The following is a 23,673-nucleotide window of genomic DNA, read 5'->3' on the forward strand; positions in this document are numbered from 1 at the left end:
AGTTACGTAGGACTCCCTCCCTGGGCCATTTTAAGGGTGTGGCTCTTATTAGAGGGTTTGAGCTGGGGAGTGCTCAACTCTGGGTTGAGTTTTAGAAAGCTCACTGGGCCCTGGTGTTGAGAGAGCACGACGGGGGGCAAGGGCAGAGCCGCAGAGACCAGCTTCTAGGCTTGCACGGCGTACAGCCATGGATGCAGTGAGTTAGAACTTTGGATGTATTTTGACGGTGTGGCCAGCAGGATTTGCTGATGGGTCTGGATGTGGGCTGTGAGAACAAGAGAGAACTCAGAGACCATTTAGCTTTTGGAGAAGGTGGACAGATGGGAGTTGCCTTTAACTGAGGTGAGAAAGACTGGAGTCGGAGAAGGTTTTGGAGTAAAGATGAGCAGTTCTGCTTCGGGTAGGTTAAGTGCGGGGCACCTGTTAGCTATCCTGGTGGAGTTGGTGAGCCAACATTTGCCTTTGAGTCTGGAGTTCAGGGAGAAGTGTGGGTTGGAAATACGAATATGGGGGTCATAGCATAGTGGTGGTATTTAAAGCCATGATGCTGGACGAGAACACCCAGGGAGCCAGTGTAGACAGAGAAGAGGTCCAGGTGCGTGGGGAGCACCAGTGTCTAGAGGTTGGGGAGGAACTGGCATAGGACATTCAGGAGGAATTCACTACAGCATGAGAAGAGAAAAACCAGGAGAATGTGCTGTTCTGGGAGCCAGAAGGAAGGAGTGATAACTGCACCAGATGCTGGTGGTGAGCCGAAGGTGACCACTGGTTTTGGCAACATAGAAATCAGGGTCACCCTGACAGAACGTTTTGGGTGGCAGTGGGGGCAGCTCAGGGGGCGGCAAGGAGGTATGGAGTCTGGGCAGCTCTTTCAAGGGTTATCGTGTGGGGGAACAGAGACATGGGACCGTTGCTCTGGGACAGAAGTTTTATTTCCTTCGGGAGAGAAAATAGCAGTGTTTTGTGCTGATAGAAACAATTCAGTAGAGGGGAGTTTTGAAGATTTGAGGAGGGGACGTCTGCTTCTTGGTGGCTGATAGGAGGCGAAAGTGCTCGGGGTCCGGGGCACCAACAGAGGGGCCGGCCGTCGATGGGGTGCTGATGGGGGGCACGTGTGGATGGGTGGGCAGAGGCCGGAGCGGCAGTGTCCCTTTCTAACTTCGGTGTTATCTTAGTGAAAGAGGAAGCCAAGGGATGAGGGGAGCATATTCGCCTAGGAAGGACGATTAGTGAGTGGACTGGGGAAGTGGGGAAGCCCAGGGGTGGGGGGTGTGCGTGGAGCTAGCGTTCATGAATGCGAAGTGAGAGCAGTCGTGTGGCTGTTTGCCTCCAGTCTCATCTGTGAATCTAATCGGATTGGACTCAGGTTGTGATTCTCCTTTTAGTGCATCCATGGTACACATAAATGAGTTTTTTTTTTTTTTTTTAAAGATTTTATTTATTTATTCATGAGAGAGAGAGAGAGAGAGAGAGAGGCAGAGGGAGAAGCAGACTTCCCGCAGAGCAGGGAGCCCGATGCGGGACTCGATCCCAGGACTCCAGGATCATGACCTGAGCCGAAGGCAGACGCTTAACCATCTGAGCCACCTAGGCGCCCCACATAAATGAGTTTTTGTAAAATGATGTTCTAATCATTTTTTTCAAAATTCAAAATAACCGTATCCCATTTATGTTTGTGGAAATGCACCTTTAGTTGCATTACAGCCCCCCTTTGGTTACATTGGATCATACGGGCCGGAGTACCTGGCCTTCAGCAGCGGATGCCTTCTGCCCTAAGTGCTTGCTGCATCTGCCACGGTGGGCCTGGGGTCCTCAGTGCGGGGTCTCGCTTTTCTCCTGGGGGGCTTTTGTTTGCTGGCCTTGATTAATCTCTGTGTCTACTCCCGAGGTAGCTTTTATTTTTTTAAATATACGTAACATAAAATGTACACTTTAACCATTTTTAAGTGTACAGTTAGTGACATTCAGTACGTTCACGCCACCATCCTTCCCCAGAACTTTTTTGCCATGCCAAACTGAACCTCTGTACCTACTAGGCACTAATTCCTCATCTCCCCCACCCCCACCCCAGCCGCTGGCGACCACCTTCGTACTTTCCATTGCTGTGAATTTGACTGTTCTAGGGACCTCAAATCAGTGTAATCATACAGTATTTGTCTTCTTATGTTGGGCTTATTTCACAAACTGTAATGTCTTCAAGGTTCATCCGTACTGTAGCATGTGTCAGAATTTCATTCCTCTTTAAGGCTAATACTCCATTGTACGTGTATGCCGTAGTTTGTTTACCCATTCATCCGTTGATGGACATGGGTAATTTCCACTTTTTGGCCATGTGAATAATGCTGCTTGTGAACATCAAATGTACAAACATCTCTTCAAGTCCCTGCCTTCAGTTCTTTTTTTTTTGGTTGTATACCTAGAAGTGAAATTGCTGGATCACATGGTAATTCTGTTTAACGTTTTGAAAAACCGCCATACTGTCTTCCTTAGCGGCTGCACCCTTCCACAGTCCAGTCAGCAGTGCCCAGGGATCCAGGTTCTCCACATCCTCACCAGCACTCGTTTGTTAGTTTGTTGATAATGCCATCCTAATGGGTGTGAGGTGGTATCTTGTGAGTTTGACTGATGAGACAGCTTTTGACGAATTCTGGTACCACTTTTGGGATTCAGGTTACCACTGTTAATTATATGAGGCACAGAGTAGGAAACAAAACCATATACCCCATTCTGGTTGAAGTTTTTTGCACAGTTTGTGTATTGTGATGAGCTGTTAAATTGGAGAGGTGGCGGTGACTGGGGGCCTGGGAGAGTCTTCTGTATTGGGTAACTAACAGGAAACACCATGAGAGTGAGGATGACGTTGGAAACACAGCCCCTACTTTCCTTCATGTCACTTTGTTCTCTGTCGTGCAAGCCCTCAGCTTTCCCTTGGAACCTCAGGTTAACTTTATTTTCATTTCTTTATACTATTATTGAGTACATATAGGAGAAAGAAAGGCAGACAATCTGGAAGGAGAGGAGTATTCTGTTCTTAGCATATTCGTTGGTTATAATGCTTACTTTTATAGTAAAAAGCTTTACCTTTCGGGGCGCCTGGGTGGCTCAGTCAGTTAAACTGCTGCCTTCAGCTCAGGTCATGATCCCAGGGTCCTGGGATTGAGTCCCGCATCAGGCTCCCTGCTTGGTGGGAAGCCTGCTTCTCCCCCTCCTGCTCCCCTTGCTTGTGCTCGCTCGCTCTCTCTGTCAAATAAATCAATCTTTAAAAAAAAAAAAAAAAAAAAAAGCTTCACCTTTCAACCATTTGCTCGTGGCTTCTTGACCTGACAGGTGATTTATGAGCTACTTCAGAGGCCAGATAGTATTGTCTCTCTAACAAGTAACATGAAAATTTTAAATTAATTCTGTAATTTTTAATGCTATGTGATCTTTAAAAAAAATGAACATTTCTACGAGTGATATCACATTTTGCAAAGTGTTCAAATCTTTTATCTATTTTTTATTTTATTTTTTTAAAAGATTTTATTTATTTATTTGAGACAGAGAGAATGAAAGACAGAGAGCATGAGAGGGAGGAGGGTCAGAGGGAGAAGCAGACTCCCTGCCGAGCAGGGAGCCCGATGCGGGACTCGATCCCGGGACTCCAGGATCGTGACCTGAGCCGAAGGCAGTCGCTTAACCGACTGAGCCACCCAGGCGCCCTTATCTATTTTAAAATTGAGTTATTTGTTTTCATACACTTGTATGAAATGTATATAATGAGAATTCATGATATAGTCTGGATACAAGTCCTTTGTTGGATATGTGATTTACAAATACTTTCTTCCAATCTAGCTTGGCTTTTCAGTTTCTTAAGTGTCTCTCCCTTGTAGAGCAAAAGTTTTCATTTTGATGAAGTCCGGTTGGCTTTTTTCTTTTGTTTTATGGATTGTGCATTAGGTATCATGTTTAGGAAATTCTTCTAAATATTTTATTGTTTTTTATTTTTGGATTTATGATACATTTGAGTCAATTTTTAAGGTGTAAGGTTTAGGTTGAGGTTTTGTTTTTTTGTTTTGTTTTGCCTGTGGATATCCAGTTGCTCAGCATTATTTGTTGATGAGACTATCCTTTCTCTGTTGTTTGTACTGTTGTTAAAAAAAAAAAAAAATTGGGCATGGCAGAAATAAGCCAAAATAGATGGATTGATGAATGGATAAACGATGTGATATATCTATATTTGGCCGTGAAAAGGAATGAATTACTGATACACGCTACAACATGGATGGACTTTGAAAACATGTTAAGTGAAAGAAGCAGTCACAAAAGACCATATATTATATAATTCCATTTATATGACATGTCCAAAATAGGCAGATCTGACACAGAAAGTAGGTTAGTGATTGTGTAGGGCAGGGTGGGGGGAGTGGATGGGCTTATGAAGGTGATGGTCAGAGGGTATGGGGTTTCTCTTTGTGGTGATGAAAGTGTTCTAAAAAGTTGGCTCTGGTGATGGTTGCACTATCTGTGACTGTACTAGATACCATTGAATTATATGCTTTTAATGGGTGAATTATGTTACATGAATTATATCAGTAAAGTTGTTTAAAAATAATTAATTGGCCATATTTGTGTGGATCGACTTCTGGACTCTCTTCTGTTGATCTATATGTTTATCCCTTGGCCAATACCACACTGTTTTGGTTACTGTAGATTTACAATAACTCTTTAAATAGGTAGGATGCTTCTTTCAAATTCTTATTTCTAGCTATTCTAGTTCCTTTGCCTTTCCATATAAACTTTATAATCAGCTTGTATTTACAAAAAAAAAATCCTGGAATTTTGACTGAATCGCATTAAATCTGTAGGTCAATTTATGGAGAATTGCCTTTATTATTTTGAGACTTTTGGTCCATGAATATAGCGTGTCTCTCGATTTACTTAGGCTGTCTTTGATTTTTTTCATCAGAGCTTTTTAGTTTTCAGCATATAGATCATGTACAGGTTTTGTTAGATTTGTGCCCAAGTATGTCTTTTGGGGGAAGCTATTGTAAGTGATAAATTTTTAAAAATTTTGCTTTTCAGTTGTATATTGCTAGTATACAGAAATGTGATTGATTTTTGTGTGTTGACCTTGTATCCCCTGACCTCACTGAAGCACTTATTAGTTATGAGGGGGGTTTTTGTTTTTTGTTTTTTTTAAATAGATTCCTTGGGATTTTTCTTTATAGACAATGATGGCATTTGTGAGTGGGAACATTTATATTTCTAGAATTGTCCATGGCCCATGGTAATCCCTTCTCCTTTTAATGTGTGCAGCATTAATTTGTATCTGTGTCTGTGATAATTTGTATCCTCTCTCTCTGTCTCTGCCTCTCTTTTTTTTTTTTAAAGATTTTATTTATTTATTTGAGAGAGGGAGAATGAGAGACAGAGAGCATGAGAAGGAGGAAGGTCAGAGGGAGAAGCAGACTCCCTGCTGAGCAGGGAGCCCGATGTGGGACTCGATCCCGGGACTCCAGGATCCTGACCTGAGCCGAAGGCAGTTGCTTAACCAACTGAGCCACCCAGGCACCCTGTCTCTGCCTCTCTTAAGACTGGCTAGTGGTTTATCAATTTTACTGACCTTTTCAAAATACCAGCTTTTGGTTTCATTGATTTTTTTTTTTTTTTTCAATTTCATTGATTTCTGTTTTTTTGTTTGCTTCTGTCTGCTTGCTTTTGGTTTATTTTGCTTTTTTAAAAAAGTTAAGGTGGAAGTTTAGGTTGTTGATTTTAGATCTTCTTTTTGAAAATGACCTTTAGTGCTATAAATTTTTTAAGTTTTGCTTTAATTGCATCCCAAAACTTTTGATATGTTGTATTTCAGTTCAAAGTATTTTCTGACTTTTCTTGAGACACCCTCTTTTACTCATGAATTACTTAGAAGTGTGTTTGGGGATTTTCTTGTTATCTTTCTGTTGTTATTTTTAATTCAACTCTATTCTAGTCAGAGAGCATACTTTATACAGTTTCAGTTTTTGAAACTTCATTAAGGTTTGTTTATGATCTAGGGTATGGTCTGTCTTGCATACTGTTCCATGTGCACTTGGAAAGAACGTGTATTCTGTTGTTGGGTGGCGTGTCCTATAAATATCAGATCCAAGATTTTCATGGTATTTTTCAGTTTTATGTCCTTGCTGTTTTTTGTTTACTCTGTTACTAAGAGGAGTGTTGAAGTTTCTAACTCTGAGTTTGGGTTTATCTCTTTTCTCTTTCTAGTTCTGTTATTTTGGCTTCATGTTTTGCAGTTCTGTTGTTAGGTGCCTATTTGTTTAGGATAGTGCATTTTCTTGTTGAGTTGACTCTTTCTTGTTAGGCAGTATCCCTTTTGATCCCTGGTTATTTCCTCTGCTCTGAAGTCTGGTTTGTCTAGTAGTAATATAACCACTCTTACTTTCTTTTGATTAGAATTTGCATAGTAGTATTTCCTGGCTTTTTACTTTTATTCTATTTAGATTATTATATCTGAAGCAAATTTCTTATATACACTATATAATTGGGTCATGATTTTTTATCCATTCTGACGCTGTCTTTTAATTGGTGTAGACTATTTGCATTTACTATAATTACATATGTATTTCAGTTCTTTATTTTTTGCATTCTGTTTATTCCCTCTGTTTTTCATTTCTGTCTTTCCCTCTTGGCTTGTTTTGGGCAGTTTGAACATTATTTCATATTCCATTTTAATTTACCTATTGTGTTTTTTACTAAATATTTAATATTCTCTGTGTGTGTGTGCACGCATGTGTGTGTGTCCGTCTGTGTGTGTTTTTGTGATTGCTTTAGGGACTACTGTATTCACACTTAACTTTTCAATCTATTTAGAGTTAATGTTTTACCATGTGAAATGAATGTAGAAACTTTACCACCCTATGGACTCCTTTGCCCTTTCCCCCCCTGTATTATAGTTGTCTTATATCTACATTTGTTGATAACTACCAGACAATGTTATCCTTTTTGCTTTCAACCATCAAAGAGATTTTAAAAATCACAAGAGAAGAACCTATTGTATTTACCTAGATGTTTGCAGTTTCTTTTGCTTTTCTTTCATCCCTACGTCCCATGTTTTCCTGAGGCATCGTATGCCTTGTGTTTGAAGAACAGCTTTTAGCATTTCTTTTGGAATAGGGTTGCTGGCAGTGAATTCTCTTAGTTTTCCTTCATCTGAGAATGTCTTTATTTCACCTTCTGAGGAATATTTTCACTGGATATAAAATTCTGGTTTGACGGGTCTTTTCTTTCAGCAATTTAAACGTATTCCATTTGCTTCTGGCTGCCATGGTTTCTCATTAGAGTTCTGTAGTAATTCAGTGTGTTCTTCACCTAGGTAATATGCTATTTTTCTCTGCTTTCAAGATTGTCTTTAGTTTTCAGCAGTTTGGTTATACTATGTCATACTGCATATGATTTATTTTATTGATCTGTTTTCAAGTTCACTGACTCCTTTCTCATGCTTCTCCTTTCTGTTACTGTTCCCATCCAGTGAGTTCTTCAAATTTCAGTACGTATACTTTTCAATTATAAAATTCCTATTTGGTTTTTGTGTGTATCTTATGTTTCTTTGCTGAGACTTTCTATTTTCCCATGTTTCAAGAGGGTGTGTTGATTAATTGTTGAAGCATTTTTATCATTAGCTGTCTGGAGTCCTTGTCGGGTTTTTCTGGAGTCAACATCATCTCATTGTTGGCATTGGCAGATTATCTTTTCCCTTGTGAGCTAGGAATTTTCTGATGCTTCACGTGCCCTGTTATTTTGGATTGAATCCTAGATATTATATTATGAGACTCTGGGTCTTGTTTAAATCCTGTGGAGAATGTTGATAATCTTATGTAAGCAGACAGTCGGCTTAGGGTTAGCCCTTAATTCCTGACGTTCTGGTTTCTGTGCCTGTTGGTTCCACTGTCGGCGTTGTGGTGCTGTCTTGACCTGCACCACATATGATCCACCCGGTGGCCAGTCTGGGACCTGGGTGGCTGTCTCTCTGTTAGTTCAATTCAGAAAGTCTTTGGGATGCTGCTCACTCGCAGGTCCATGCATAGCCTCTTGGGGTGAGCCCAGCAGTTCACAAACCATGTTCTGGGGCCATTGTCCTAAGCATCCCCCCTCTGGAACCTCCTGAGGACTCATTGTCTGCTTTTCTGGGGTTCCCCTTTTCCACTCTCTGGTCAGAAGTCGGGGCCCATCATGCTGCCCACTTTCTTGACTGCTCCTGTGCGCGGTTTCAGTCTGTTGGGTGTTACTGCTTTCTGAATCTGTCTGCTACTTTTTACCTTTTAGGGTCTCCACATAGATCCTCAGATATTCTGTCCACGTTTTATAGTGAGAGAGGCTGGTATGCCCCTGTTCCATCTTACCCAGAACTAAAACTCTTAAATGATCTTTAAGGTGAATTATAGATTGCCCCATGGTACTAATGACTGTTACATTATTGGAATTCGTTTTTGGTAAGTGATGCACCCATATGCTTAACATAGTTGCACTTTTACTAGAAAATCTGGCATATTTTGTACCAAGGAACTTATATTTCTGTCATTTCAGTTACACACTTTTTCCCCCCGTACAGATGAGGTGTTTACATTTCTTCAGAGCTTTGTCATGTCTGCCACCGAGAGCATTTCCGAATTTATCCTCCGACGGCTTACTATGAATGAACTAAGTAGTGTAAGTACTCACGGGAGCAACTTTCCATTCTTTTCATCAATATTTGAGTGATTACTTACTGGCAGGCACTGTATGAAATTGAGAAAATTAATGTGATACTTTCTGGAGAAGCCACTTAGGAAGCAGAAAAAAACTCTAAGCTTCGGGGTCTCCTCGTTCCATTCCACCCGTGTCATAACCGAGGCCTTGGGAGAGTTATGTAGCTCTTCCGAGCCTCCGCTTTCTCATCCACAAAATGGAGATAATACATCCACTCCCCAGGGGCTGAGAGATCCGCGTGGTATGACCTCACTGGAGTGCTTCGAGTATTCAGGCGTATTTGGTCCTAGGGTCCAGAGAGTGGGATTTGGCAGGTTTGAGGTGGGACCAGGCATCGGTACGGGTCTGTTTCTAAAGCTCCATAAGCGATTCTGAAACACAGAATAGATAATAGTCGGTCTGAGGTGAGTGTCCTTTTCTGCTGTCTGTACTCTCCACATACTTTGTTCCCTCTAAGACAGGTGAGAACACCTGAAACTAATATAACACTGCATGTTAACTGCACTGGAAGTTAAAAAAAAAAGAAAGAAAAAAAATTTTTCCTTCCAGAGTATTTTGAAAATGCTGATTCTTACAGAAATGCTTATTATTCTTAATTTTTTTTTTTAGTTGAAATCTCTAGGGACAAATGTTGAAGCTTTAGAATAAGTAGATTGTTAATAAAGTGAGAAAATATACTTATTTTAATTTTTATTAGAATACTCAATTAAGTACATTTGTTTGATAGGCTCGTGAGCAGGTGTGAAAATACAGAAAGGCAAGTTCTCTACTGAAGGACCTGAGCTGTTATGGTAGGAAGGCAAGGAAACTATGAAGAAAAAGCCCTCTGGAGTGGGGAGGGTTAACTGTCTTCTTACTAAGCAGTTGTTAATAGTGGCCTTGCTATACCTACATTTCCAAGAAGGCATTTAATAAAGAAATAACTCTTTTGGTTTGTTTTGCTTCAACATCACTTTATTATCATCAGTATTATCTTACCTTCTTTTTTAGGGAGATTTTCAGACACACACAGAAGTATGATGAACCTTCATGTATCCATTATAGAACATAACTGTTTTTGTTTGGAATTTGATGCTAAAAATAGCTTTTAAAAGAGGAAGGGTTCATGTGATTTTGTTTAACGACTGCTCTCGGGGAAGAAAGCCCTGGTTTGTAGTATTTATCTGTTTCCATGGCTGATTTCAAGCTACAAAGCATACGTAGAATATAAGGAGCGAGGATGGGCCCTGGTACTTGCTACGGGCTGCTCCCGGGGGCGCCTGCCCTCGGGCCCCCAGGGAGCGCAGCCCCCAGACTCAACCTGTTTCCGGCCTTCCTGGGAATCTGGCCTGTGTCCTCTTCCATCTGCTCCAGGACCTGACTATTGATGGTCCCCACCCCTTCTTTCTCGTATTCTCAGCCTCTCCGTGTCTCCTGGATTCTTTCACGAGCCCCGAAACAGCTTTGGTAGTCCCTTATCTCAAGGAACCCACTCTTTCTATTGCCTGGTCCCTCCAGCTCCTAATTTCCTTCTCTCCATAAGCTGAATCTATAAACACTCCACAGCTCCATTCTCACCTGGTTTCTGCCTCTGTTGAAGCCCAGAAGCGGCTCTCTCTGAAGCTGTCAGTGATTCCTTTGTCATAAATAAACCTGATGGACACTTTTCAAACCATGATTTTCTTTTCTTTTTTTCTTTTTTTTTTTTTTGAGAGAGAAAGAGCATGAGCAGGGGGAGTGTGAGAGGGAGAAGCGGGCTTCCCACTGAGCAGGGAACCCACAGTGGGGCTCGATCCCAGGACCCTGGGATCATGACCTGAGCCGAAGGCAGACGCTTAACCAACTGAGCCACCCAGGCGCCCCTCAATCCATGGTTTTCGTGACTCCTCAGCCCCACTGGACACGTCAGCCACTTGGCCCTCAAAACACCAGCCGTCCCTGGGGTGGCCCCATCTCTCTGCCATCACCCCCACCTTCCCTTCAGTTATGCGTTCTCCACTAGAGAGCCTCGAACATGGGAGCTTTAGAAAGCGTGGCCCGGGCCCTTCTTCTCTCCCATTCTTCCTGTGAGGCGGTCTGGGCTGCACCCCCAGCTTCAGCTGTGCCAGGGACCCTACGTCTCCGTCTCCACCGCCGGCGGCTCTCCCGAGCTCACCGCTCCGTCAGCCAGGTGCTCTTGGACAACTCGAGTTGCATTTCTCACACTTAAGCCGTTCAGAACTGCGCCCCTCGCCATTCCCTTCTCAGGAATGTTCCACCATCCAGCCGGCTTCCTGAGCCCCACATTCAGGAATCCTCTCTGGCACTCGATCCCTCACTCGCACAGCTGGTGTTCGGTCTCCACCAGGCTCTGTGATTGTTTCTCTCCGTCTGTGCCATGTCCTGGCACTTGGCTACGTGCCTGACATGTCGTGCTTGCTCCGTGAGCACCGATTAAATGCAGGAATCATATGCTTCCTGGTGTCCCGAAAGTCTGCCAAGGATACAGTAATTGGTATACTGATGATAGGGCTAGTCCACTTACCATAGTTTCTCAATTCTTTGAAAAGAATCCGCATTCATCCCCGTGGTGGGTAGATGTTACCCTCCCCATTTTGTGGATAAGGAATCTGAGGCCAACAGAGGTTGGGTCACAGAGCTGGCAGGTGGTAGTGCTGGACTGAACCCTGCAACTCAACGTTGCAAAGACCCGCATTTAATTCCGTCTCTCCCACTTACCAGCTCTGAGATGCTGGCCAAACTGTTTGACCTCTCCAGAACTTAGTCATCATGTTAGCAAAATGGGACCGTAACCTTCCTAGTAAGAATGGAGGATCATAACCTGCCTAAAACAAAGGCAGTTGTCACTGCTCTAATTGTTATTTATGATCTGTTGGCCCTGGGATGCAAGAGTTGGTAGAACGTTCGTGAGCCAGATGAGTGAATCATGACGTGTGCTGCAGTTATACTGAATGCAGAGTTGCTGTGTAAGCTCAGAGAAGGGAGTCCTTAGCTCTGCATGGGGAGATCATGGAGGGCTTCTTGGAGGAAATGACTTTTTCTCTCAATTCTTGTCTTAGTACGTTTAAATAAGGTCATTTATTTCCTGTCTGAACTCTCATAGTTTGGTAAAAATCACGGACCCTGCACGTTAATTGTTACTGTTTGTCTTTAGGTTTCGGATCTGGATCGTTGCCATTTATACCTGATGGTATTAACTGAGCTTATAAATACCCATTTGAAGGTTGGGTGGAAAAGAGGCAACCCCATTTGGAGAGTTATTTCTCCTCTGAAAAATGCATCCATTCGGCATCTTCAAGAGATCGACAGTGGACAGGTAATCCTTCATTCAAGGTGTGTAGTTATGTTGAATAACCATACGTAGAATATAGATTTGATTATTAACATTCTGATATGAAAAGCATCTGCTGAAATTTAAAATAGTATCCTTTGTTCATAGTACTTGGTGAAGATTGGGACTCCTATAGGTATATAACAAAGGTGTGGTGACTTCAGTCTTAAAGCTGCTTAGATACAGAGAGTGGATTTGCACTGAACTGAGTCTTTGCCCAAGTACCAGTAAGAGACACTTCAACATGTCTAAGTATGTATATGGTACGTGACATATATGTGATAGGTGACATATAACACATGTGATATATAACACGTAGTGTGTATTAATACATCCAGCAGCCTGTATCCTTGGCCGTATACCTTGTTGTCTACCCTGGTCTTTCGCTGCCTCCTCTCTCCTCCCTCCCCTCGCCCCCCAGTGCTATTATGCTGCAGTCATGCAGAGGGGCCTCCTCATAGAGCTTCACGGATCACAGGCACATACCACCTTCTTCCTCATCTGGGCTTTCCTTCTGTCTGGTCCTTTCACCAACAACTCCCTCCCCTCCAGGATGCACTTGTCAAAAATCCGGTCCATCCTTTAGGGCCCAACTTGGATCAGTGTCTCATTGCTTCCTTCGTTTATCTTTTTTTCTTTATGCCTCCATTGTAGTGTTTACCTCTATCTGTCTTGTTTTTGTAATAACTTATGTGTATGTGTCTTCTCCTCTGGATCCTTTTTAGTACCTGGAAGCTTTTCTTAAACATGGCATGAAAAGGTATAGTGGTTATGAGCACAGGCTTTGGAATTAGACTTCCTGGATGTGGATCCTGGCTTTAATCTTGCTAGCTGTGTGACCTTGAGGAAATTACTTAACATCCCTGTGCCTCATTTACCACACCTGCAAAATGAGGGGTATAGAGTTGACAATGGGAATTAAAGCAAGCTCATACATGTTAAAACTTTAGAACAGTGCCCAGCACACAGAAAGTCCTCACTGAATGTTAGCTGTTTTCACTTAACACATTATAAGGGTTTAATAAAATTGAGCTAAAATCATAAGAGTAGTCCAGGCTGCTAATTAAAACAGAAGGTACTTGATTGCTTTAATAATCTAATTTTTTAGGAGGGGGGAGGGGCAGAGGGAGAAGGAGAGAGAATCTTAAGCAGGCTCCATGCTGAGCACGGAGCCCCATGTGGGGCTTGACCCCAAGACCCTGAGATCATGACCTGAGCCGAAACCAAGAGTCAGCTGCTCAACCGACTGAGCAACCCAGGCGCCCCAATAATCTGATTTTTAAAGTAGTTTTCAAGAACTGTCCCAAAAAATGATATGGAGGCCTACTTACTACTTCAGCATCCTGTCTAGTACGTATTAGTGTGTTAGTGCTGTAAAAGGACTTTGTGAGTTTTAAATGTAGACCAAAATCATGAAACATATCACAGTAATTCTTAAAGATGGCTTGCTTGTTTTAGTAATTCACTGAATTACGTTAAGCTTAACAGGGACCATATTGGCTAAAAGTAATAGTAAATTTTATTTCTTTTCTTTTTTTTAAAGATTTTTTAATTTATTTATTAGAGAGAGAGCACAAGCAGGGGGAGCAGCAAAGGGAGAGGGAGAAGCAGGTTCCACGCTGAGCAGGGAGCCTGACGTGGGGCTCGGTCCCAGGACCCCGGGATCATGACCTGAGCCGAAGGCAGACACTCAACCAGCTGAGCCACCCAGGCGCCCCTAAATTTTATTTCTTGTGTTGACAGTGTTACTATGTAAAATTTATACATAGAGGTACTTGCTTTATTTTAGGGAATTGGTGAGGAAAGGTGTGGAGTGAGGAGTAGGAAGTTCATTCCGGGCAGAGATGGGTCTGGCTGCTGTATGTGGCGGCACTGCCCGTGGTCCCTCCGTGCAGCTGTGTTCAAAGTGCAGGCTCCTGCCGGCTCTCCTGGCTTCTTGGCTCGACACAGTTGATTTTCTCTGCAAGTACGAAGCCAGGCTGTCTTAGTTTCCTTTCTTTTTGTTCCTGCGTGTAGAGTTCCAAGTGCTTTCCATGACATCACCCATTTGTGTGATTTTCACAGTAATCCTCTGAAGTAGATTCTCTTACTGTCCCCATTTCACGGGTGAGGAAACTAAGCTGCAGTGTGTCCACAGCCCAACTGTAGTAAGTGCAGAGCCGGGGTTCAGCCTCGTGCCTGAGGTTCGTGAGGAGCTCTGAGCTGCGGGCTGTGTCACCTCTCCAGAAACAGTGTACAGCTGATGAAGGAGTTACTACATGGATGCCTGGAGGCTCGTTGTTTTGTTTTGTTTTGTTTTTAACATAATTCAGCCAAACAGTTGAAGTTAAGACTCATCCACAGAAGTGTATCCAAATGTGTACATGAGCAGGAAAAAGGCTGAGAAGTAGGGCTTCACATACGCTTGGAGGTTCAATATGTGGCTGCTCGGTCATGGGTCACGTCCAAGAATTCCCCTGCCAAACCAGAGAGATCAAATTGTTGTCTTAGTCGGAGCTGCTGAGTTTTTATTGCCACTTTAAATTTGGTCGCCGCCAATCGCACAGAGGTTGGTGACACTGAAGGACTTGTAGTATTGGGTTTCCTTTTGTCGCCTCTGATGTTCAGTAGCAGGCAGGGAGAGGGGAAGGCGGGCGGGAGGCATCCTTCGGCTGGGCCTCAGGTCCCGATGGTCCAGATTGGCTCTCATGAACTAAAAGATTGTTCCGTTTCCCCCTCAGGAGCCGACACTTGCCAGGCAGATTCAGAGGGTCATTAGTATGGCTGCCTTGGCCATGGTGTGTGAGGCTGTTGACCAGAAGCCAGAACTACAGCTTGACTCTCTGGATGCCGGACCCATGGAAAGGTTCCTCTCCTCTCTCCCGCTCAACCACACGCTGCAGAAGCCCCACACGGAGGAGCAGAGCAGGTGTGTCCACCCCGGAGGGCAGCACATGTGTGAAAGGCATCTGGTTGCTAATGTTTAAAATTTCATTTTTGTTTTCATTGTTGAGATGAGTGATTGCCCAGCTGTATTTATAGGGTATGGGAATTTGAAGCTATAGCATCTCTGTTACTGGAAAGCCACTGACTTTACTGCATGTAGTTCTCAGTGAATCCCTTACAGGGAAGGAAAGTACCTACATTCAGAGTAGTTAGAACTTTGAGGTCCGTGTGGTTTCCTTGCTTTTTGTGGGCCGGGATCTTTAACAGTGACTGTGATTTCTTGTAAGGATCGTTACTCCATGCACAAGGAACTGAGCCAGACTTGAAGGAGCAAGCGATGGTGACTGTATGTTTTGTTTCAGTTTTTTTGAAGAATCATCAGCTTCCCAAGGTTGGGGGAAAATAGTCGCACAATATATTCACGATCAGTGGGTCTGCCTCTCTTTCTTGTTGAGAAAATATCACACCCTTATCCCAGCGTCGGAGGGTGACGTTCTGGAGCCCATCCTGCCTGCTATTCAGATGCCCGTGAGGACTCTGCAGTCTGCGCTAGGAGCCCTCACAGTCCTGCCTTCGGACCAGGTTCTGCCTGTGTTCCACTGCATGAAAGTTCTGGTTCCCAAGGTAAGATACAGTGAGACGGGGATTGAAGAATAACTGTGGGACCAGAGATCAGTTTCTGAAATGAAGTCATTCTTAGGTATTTCTTTCTTTCTTCTCTCCTTCCAGCTTTTGACCTCCTCTGAATCACTCTGTGTAGAGTCTTTTGACATGGCTTGGAAAATTGTATCTGCATTAAGCAATACTCAGCTGATATTCTGGTCTAATTTAAAAGCTTTTGTTCAGTTTGTTTTTGATACCAAAGTTCTTACCATTGCTGCGAAAATCAAGGGCCGGGCATATTTCAAAATAAAAGAGGTAACTTTTTTTTTTACAATGGGGTAAAATGTAAATTTGCCATCTTAATCATCTTTAAGTGTACAGTTCAGTAAAGTATGTTCACGTTGTTGTAACAGGTCTCCAGAACTTTCTTAACTTGAACTGAAACTCCGTACGTACCCCTTAAACAACTCTCTTCTCCCTCCCCCAGCCCATGGTAATCACTTTCTACTTTCTATTTCTATGAATTTGACTACTTTAGATTCAAAGGAGGTCACTTTTTGTTTTCTTTTTAATTTGTGTGACCTATAGCACACGAGGAAGAAGAGAGTTGTATTTGTAATTACATACTAGATTTGTTGTTGTGTATTCCTACTCATTCAGTCCAAAATATTTTGAACCTTCTTCAGTGTGATGAGTAAGAACAAGCTCTGTGAGATGGAAGAGTAGCCTGTGAGCCACATGTGCCACACAGATTTACTTTATTTGATGCATATAATGCTTAAACATTTTTAAATGAGTTGCCAACCTTTAAGAATTGGGAAATTTGCAAGAAAATCTGTATTTCCCCTTCTCTTAGAATGTTGGAAAATGGGATGGCCTGGCTACACTGGCCGTTCGTAGGAGCTGCCCGTCCAGAGAGGGCATGCCCCTTCTACTTCTGCACTCCACAGCGAGCCCTTGACTCCTGGATACTGAAGGCAGACGGCAGGTGCCATTTGTCACCACATTTGTGCTGTTGCTTTTCTTGTACAGAGAAATATTTCTCTGAATATAACCTTAGCAAAAAGTCCTCCTGGTTCCTGGTGGCATTTGCATTTACAACCACTGATAGTAGGGAACATGACGTGGTGGATGCCATCATGCCTAGGAATTCATGTATACCTTGTTATCCAAAGGGGGAGTGGAAGATAAAGTCCTTTTATTACGCCGCTGTCCTGCACACAGGACACACTTGGAGACCGGGGTCTTTGCTGCCTTGGAGAACACGGGGGCAGAAGGGGACACTGGCAAAATGCAGAGAGGACGGAAAATGTCAAGGGGGGGGGGGCATGTTTTTCCTTCCTTTCTTCTATTACTTTGGGCAGTCGTTTCTCTTGGAAAGTCCCAGGGCGATATCACTATCGGTAAAATTTTATTTAGTTTTATTATTGAGAAATGAAAAATTAGCATTCTGTGATTATTGATCATCTCACAAAATTTTAACAATAAAGAATTTTTAATTTTTTATACTCTGTGCTTATGTCGAAACTGTCATTTGAAGCCATTCAAGTAAGTTTTCAGCAACACTTTTTTTTTTTTTTCCTTACCTGAACAGGCCAAAGAATAAAAAGACCATTGTGTTTCATTCCAGATTATGTACAAGATAATTGAAATGTCTGCTGTAAAAACTGGAGTCTTCAATACACTCATAAGTTATTGCTGCAAATCTTGGATAGTTTCTGCTTCAAATGTGTCCCAAGTATCTTTATCAAGTGCTAAAAATTATAGCGAACTTGTCCTTGAGGCTTGTATATTTGGAACTGTGTTTAGGCGTGATCAAAGGTAAAAGATGCCATTGTTTCAACCTGTCGTGATTCATATTAAGTACCTAATTGTGTAGAATTAGGTCTTTATTTTAGGGCTTTCAATTAGAAGAATATAAAACATTAATTAACTTTAAATTTGGGGTTTTAATTTTTTCCCATCTAAAACCTGTTCTTTGCCAAATATTTTTTATGGGAAGACTTATTCAGGATGTGCAGACCTACATAGAAAATCTCGGACATGATTGTGCAGCAAACACAGTTATTGAAAAGTAAGTATGGTGGATTTTCCACACCTTGATATAAATGGAATATTCAAAATTTAACATCAGATGAGAGACATCCTGTATTTGTTAAATTTAATAAATGTTTACTAGTGATCTCTATAAGATATTGAAAGAGCCTTCAAGGCATGTTAGAAATCCTATTCCCTTGCTAATATTTCAGATCTAAAACTCTTTGCTAAAATTTGATAACCTTAAACAATTCTTTAAAGATGAAGAAAAAGAAGAAAGTCTAACATGACATCGGAAGATGTTTTTTTACAGTGTTACTACATTCTTGATGGGAATAAATGAAGATTTTCTGGGGGAAAAATTTTTGGTGTCAAGTCCAGTATAAATAAAAAAATGACAGGGGTGCCTGGGTGGCTCAGTCAGTTAAGCGTCTGCCTTCTGTTCAGGTCATGATCCCGGGGTCCTGAGATCGAGCCCCAGGTCGGGCTCCCTGCTCGGCTGAGAGCCTGCTTCTCCCTCTCCCTCTGCTGCCCCCTCTCATGCTCTCTCTCTCAAATAAATAAATAAAATCTTAAAAAAAAAAAAAAGAAAATGACTATGGAGAACATAAAACCCCATTCCTCTCTTTCTTTTAGGTAGGGGCTGATCTTTAGCACACACATGTTATTCTTTTTTGGTGGGGGAGTCACAGTTCACCATTTAACAAGTCAATATACCACACACAAAAATAAAATTACTCCTAACATGCTTTTAAAGGCTCTTTCAATATCTTACGTTAAAGTTTTCATTTCTAGGATAACACTGTTCTTATCTAACCTCTAAATTTAATTTTTTTGGAGCTTGTCAGCTAGGTATTTTTCATTTTATTTTTCCACATAATTTAAAAAAATTTTTGTGTTTAGATGTTTATAAAAAATATATACAAATGATAATTGTGTATAGGTATCACAGAGTGTTAGTCTGAGAGTCATTGCTGTGTTTTAAATCATTTGGCACTCTTCATTAACTATATACATTTTTCATTAACTGCTTTAATTGATTTTTTGTTTTCTTGGCAGGTTTAGTTTAGCAATAAAAGTGAAATTTTTTAGTTGTTGGTTCCAAAATACTTTGATTTCTACTAGACGGATGTTTTGTTGTTAGACGTTTATTCACATCTTAGCAGCTATCATGAACTTTGGAAATACGTGTTAACAAGTTGACTGAATTGATCTTCCCACATTTGGACACAGAACATACTGGGATACTCAGAGCCCGTGGTGCTCCCGAGTTTGCCCCGCACCTGGAGAACATCCGTGTGCTGTGCACAGTAAAGACATCAGGTGTCAGGTGTCCATGGTCTTCTGTAAGGAATTGTTTCATGAGCTATGATCTGTTTCGTCTACAGAGAAGAGCTTGTTGGCCACACACATGGGTAGTTTGTTCACTGTTCTGCCAGAAATCTGGAGGAATTTGCTCAGACTCTGTACAGGTTCTCCTTTTGAGATGCTCATTTGTTATCTTCTGTTATCCTGAATTGAAAAAGCATTGTCATTAAGTATGAAGCTGCTTAAGTTTAGAAATCCTTGGAAGGTTTTGATATTTTGAAACGAATGCTTGAAGTATTTTTCTGTTTTGAAAATGTATTAACATAGTTTGTCATTTTACATTTTTTTAGTACTAAAAGAGAAGACCACTATGTGAGAATTTGCGCTGTCAAATTCCTGTGTTTATTACATGGCTCAAATGTGTCTCATAAGTTGTTTATGGAAGATCTTGCAATCAAGCTATTAGATAAAGTAAATATGCCTTATTTTACTTTGTCTTTGTTTCTGTGCAACTAACAAGTCAAAATCCAACATTTGCTCTATATGTTGACACAGTATGTAGTCTGAACATATTTTTTTTTAAGATTTATTTATTTGTCAGAGAGAGAGCACAAGCAGGGGGAGAGGCAGAGACAGAGGGAGAAGCAGGCTCCCCACTGAGCAGGGAGCCCGATGAGGGACTCGATCCTGGGACCCTGGGATCATGACCTGAGCCGAAGGCAGACGTTTAACCGACTGAGCCGCCCAGGCGCCCTAAACATTTTTTATCAGGAAGAAACGTGAGGTTTATATTCCCTAGTTTTAGTTAACTTCTGGTTAGTGATTGTCCAACTTGTTTGGTTTTAGAGAAGAGTGTTTTGCCTGTACTGTCTAAACTTTGCTCGGTGTATTTCCTAGTGCCAGTCAAAAGCAGTTGTGTTTAGAGTGATATATCCATACGTTATTTTGTGTAAGAAATGGAATAGAAAGGTAAAAGATTTAGGAAGTGGCATAATGTAAAGAATTGATATTTTTTGATGCAAAATCATTTATAAATCTGGGGAGAAGATAGGAAGGGGTAAAGTCAAATACAGTGCTCTCTTCTGAATTTCAAGCTGGGCTAGATAGAGTCCTGGTCTGCTTTGTCACCTGTGGGCTATGCCGGGATGTAATCGATGACCGAAGCCCCCACTTAAGCCACTCGTATTGAAATAACAGTGTTCATCATGCATTTATTTTCTGAAGGCAGCAGGTCAGCTTCAGTTATATACAATCTGGGAGGGTTTTTTTTATGTAAAAATGCCCCCTTTGCACCATTGGAGTCAGGGAAGACATCTCAGAGGAAATAGTGTTTACTGATTCCCTAAAGGATGAGTGGAGTAGCAGGTGCTCCATCAGCTGGAACACAGAGATGTGTTATAGTGAATGTTGATGCATGATACAAAATGTAAGAGTGTGTGGAAGCAAAGTAAAGCAGGATGAGGAGGAATAGGGTCAGGGAGGGCCTCTCTGACCAGCGCCATTGGGCGGAACTCTGGGTGCACCATGAGTAAGGTTGGAGGATGCCCGGAAAGGCTGGTGTCCCCAGGTCATTAGGGAGGCGCTGACTGGAGGCGTGGAGGGACATGAGGCTGCCCACTGGCCGTCAGATTTGGCAAGAAGGCTGTCGTTAGTCACCTCTACAAAGATCTTCTCCTGGGATGGTGAGAATGAGAACCTCAGTGCAATGGCTGAGAGACATATGGTTGGGGAGCCAGTAGGGACTGTGAATATAGGCCCTCTTGACTTTGCTCTGATGAGAAGGAGTGGCTGGGATGGGGTCTGGAGGGGGCTTGTTTGTATGTTGAAGGAAACGATCCCATAGAGGGGAGAAATGCTGGTTACGGAGAGCGTGGCAATGGTCAGACAGGCGAAATCCTCGAGGAGCCACTTCACATCCACTAGGATGGCTGTTAACAACAAACAGACTGGAAATAACCAGCGTTGGGGGACCTTGAAGTCATTATGCTAAGTGAGAAGAAGCCCTTCATAGAGGGCCACCCAGCGTGTGATTTACAGGAAGTGTCCAGGGTAGGCAGATCTATAGAGACAGGACAGATTAGTAGCTGCTGGGTCGGGGGGGAGGAGAGATCGGGAAGCGATTGCACAGGATTTCTTCTCAGAGTGTGAGAATGTTCTGGAATAGAGTGGTGATGCTTGCACAGCTCTGTGAAAATACCCAAACCCACTGAATGGGACACTTTAAAATGGTGATTTTTATGGTACGTGAATTATATATTTTTTTAAAAATATCTGAGCAGTCTAGATTGGCTCTAATGTCCAATAGAAGGATCGGCTTTATTTAGGAAATGGAAAGACAGAAAAGTTATATATTAGACACTGGCTCAGGCCAAGCAGTTGTTTTTTGAAGATGAAGAAAATTGAGCAGAGCAACTAATAAAAGGGTAATTTGAAAATAAAGAAAAATGAAAGAATAATCCTAGAGAAAGTGGAAAAGGATCTCATCCAGAGCAGAGTGGGCTGGCTCACTGTAGTCAGGAGTGACCTCTTCCTCTGAGCTGGAGAGAAGAGCCGGGCAGGTGGCGGTGAGTCGGTGTGAGGGAGGGAACACCTGGGACACTTGTGTTATGAGCCAGGAAGCAGGGTCGTTTCTAGAGGGAAGAGACAGAAACATGGTTGGCCTTGAAAACCGAGGGGAAGGTTGAAGTTGTAGCAATGATCTCAGTTAGAATTAATATAAGGTAATACTTAAAGTCAGTCTTTCCCACCGGAGTGCAGAAGCCACAGGGTGTGGGGATTACACACGGCTGTGTCTGCTTCGACCCTGTGTGCCTGAGGTGTCACCTTCAAGGTTCAGTTTTGAGTCCATGGATGGAGAGCGTGAACCGGGAGGAGGTGGAGGTGGTGGCCGGCTGGGGCGATCTTCAAGGACCCCCAGGCACATGGCGGCCTGGCCACCCAGCGGGCGAGCAGTACTCAGCTCCTGGCCTTTGCAGTCTTCCCCACTCTCCTTTCTTTAGGTTTTACTGAGGCACGTGCGGGTAGTTTTTTGTTTGCTTTGTACTGGAAACTTGGGAATATTTTATAAAAGTAGCTTTAGAAGGGATCCATTCCTGGCCCGGCCTCAGCAGCAGCCAGTGATGGGCAGTCTTGAGGGGTGTACCTCTGACATTCCCCCCAGCCCACATTATTTTGAAGCCAATCCCAACGTCCGTTTCATCTATAAATGTTACAGTATGTATCTCAAAAAGATAAGAATTATTTTTTTAACCATAACTACAATACTATTTTCATACCTGAATTCACAATTCCTTCATATTATCAAATATCCAGTCAGTGTTTAAATTTACCTGATTGTGTTACATTTTTTTTTTCTCAGTTTCTTTGTTTGAAATAATGACCCAGATAAGGTCCATACCCTGCCATTGGTTGGTTGAGGTGTCTCTTAATCTACAGACTCCCCTCATTTGTTTCAAACTTGAAATGTATTTTTTGGAGAAAGCAGATTGTTTTCATCTTAGGGACTTCCACAGTCTGGATTTTGCTGTTTGAGTTTCCATGGTGCCTTTTAAGATGTTTCTCTGATCCCTGATTTTATACAAGACGGTGTTGAGATCTAGAACTGGATCAGATGTAGGCTTGATTGTCCTTTTTGGGGGTGGAGGTGGGGCAAGAGTGTCCATCTTTCAGGAAGTGTAGAATATTTGACTAGCTCTCCTTTTGGGGTGTTAGTCACTGATGAATTGCCTCGTTCTGTTAATTCTTTTAAGAGCAGCAGAATGGTAATACTCTAATCCTTTTTCATTTATTAGCTGAAATCCATCTGTATCCAAATACGAAGTATTTAGAGAACTCCGAGGTATGTTTCCTATAGGAAAGGCAGGATCAGTGCTAGATTTTTTCCTGTTATTTATCAGTTTTCAAAATAATGAATTGGCTTCCTAGTGTCTTCTAGTTTCTTCCGAAGGTGATCAGTGAGTTTTTTTGCTTTTAGCTTAAACATATTGATGTGTTTCTGTCCATTGTAATAATTATTAATGTTTGAATTACCCCAGTTTCGGTCAGGTGAAAGAGAAGATCTGAGAACATAACTTGGTGTTGGATGTACTACATTTGAGTTGCTGTTGGGCATCCATGTGAAATTGCCCAGTAACGGGCAATTAGGAATATGATATTTAGGAAAGAAATGGAAGCCACCGTGCCCAGTGATGAATGTGGACAAGACTCTAGAGGGAGGCCGGGAATGGGGATTTAGGAAACACCAACACTTGAAGTATATTGGTAGGAGAGGGAACCAGAGAAAGAGGTCTGAGAAGTGAGGATAGAACCAGAATTGGATGGTGTTGGTCTGGTGTTGCTCATGACCTTAACTTAGCTCACTGAAGAATCTTGTCTGTACAGAATTTGGCAGAGGAACCGCTCTGAATTTGTCCATGATGATAAAGTCTGACCTCAGGGCCTGTTCTTTCCCATTCTCGGTGGCCACTGGTGGTGTTGTGTGCTGTGGCCGAGAGCAGGTTGGGCACCGGGGGCAGAAGCTGGGGGCCATTTCTGAGTTTCCAGAAGCACACTGGGGTCTGGCCGGTGGGCAGTAGAGTGAAGGGGCAGCCAGAGAAAGAGACTGGATGGGGTTAAAGCCCGGAGGGGACTAGTGAAGATTTCAGATTCTCCTTGTGGAAATGGGAATGGGAGCAGACCCGAGAAGAGCAAATGACTGTCTGGTCCGAGCTCGTTCGTTCCCAGTCTGAGTGTAGTTGACACACAGGCTCCGTCGGTCTGAGGTGTACAGCACA

At 42.5% G+C, this 23,673-nt stretch overlaps 1 protein-coding gene across 1 annotated transcript in view; it reads left to right on the top strand.

Annotated features, from left to right (window-relative positions):
* Window positions 1-23,673, top strand: part of TARBP1 (TAR (HIV-1) RNA binding protein 1) — an 85,898-nt gene that overhangs the window by 31,907 nt on the left and 30,318 nt on the right. Inside the window, exons 13-20 of the mRNA XM_044916020.1 lie at window positions 8,582-8,679; window positions 11,852-12,013; window positions 14,749-14,936; window positions 15,289-15,577; window positions 15,683-15,871; window positions 17,187-17,377; window positions 17,559-17,630; window positions 19,252-19,372. Of these exons, the coding sequence (XP_044771955.1) occupies window positions 8,582-8,679; window positions 11,852-12,013; window positions 14,749-14,936; window positions 15,289-15,577; window positions 15,683-15,871; window positions 17,187-17,377; window positions 17,559-17,630; window positions 19,252-19,372 (1,310 nt within the window). The remainder of the gene's footprint in view (window positions 1-8,581; window positions 8,680-11,851; window positions 12,014-14,748; window positions 14,937-15,288; window positions 15,578-15,682; window positions 15,872-17,186; window positions 17,378-17,558; window positions 17,631-19,251; window positions 19,373-23,673) is intronic.

Source organism: Neomonachus schauinslandi, chromosome 6 (assembly GCF_002201575.2).
Source record: "Neomonachus schauinslandi chromosome 6, ASM220157v2, whole genome shotgun sequence".
Classification (NCBI taxonomy): domain Eukaryota; kingdom Metazoa; phylum Chordata; class Mammalia; order Carnivora; family Phocidae; genus Neomonachus; species Neomonachus schauinslandi.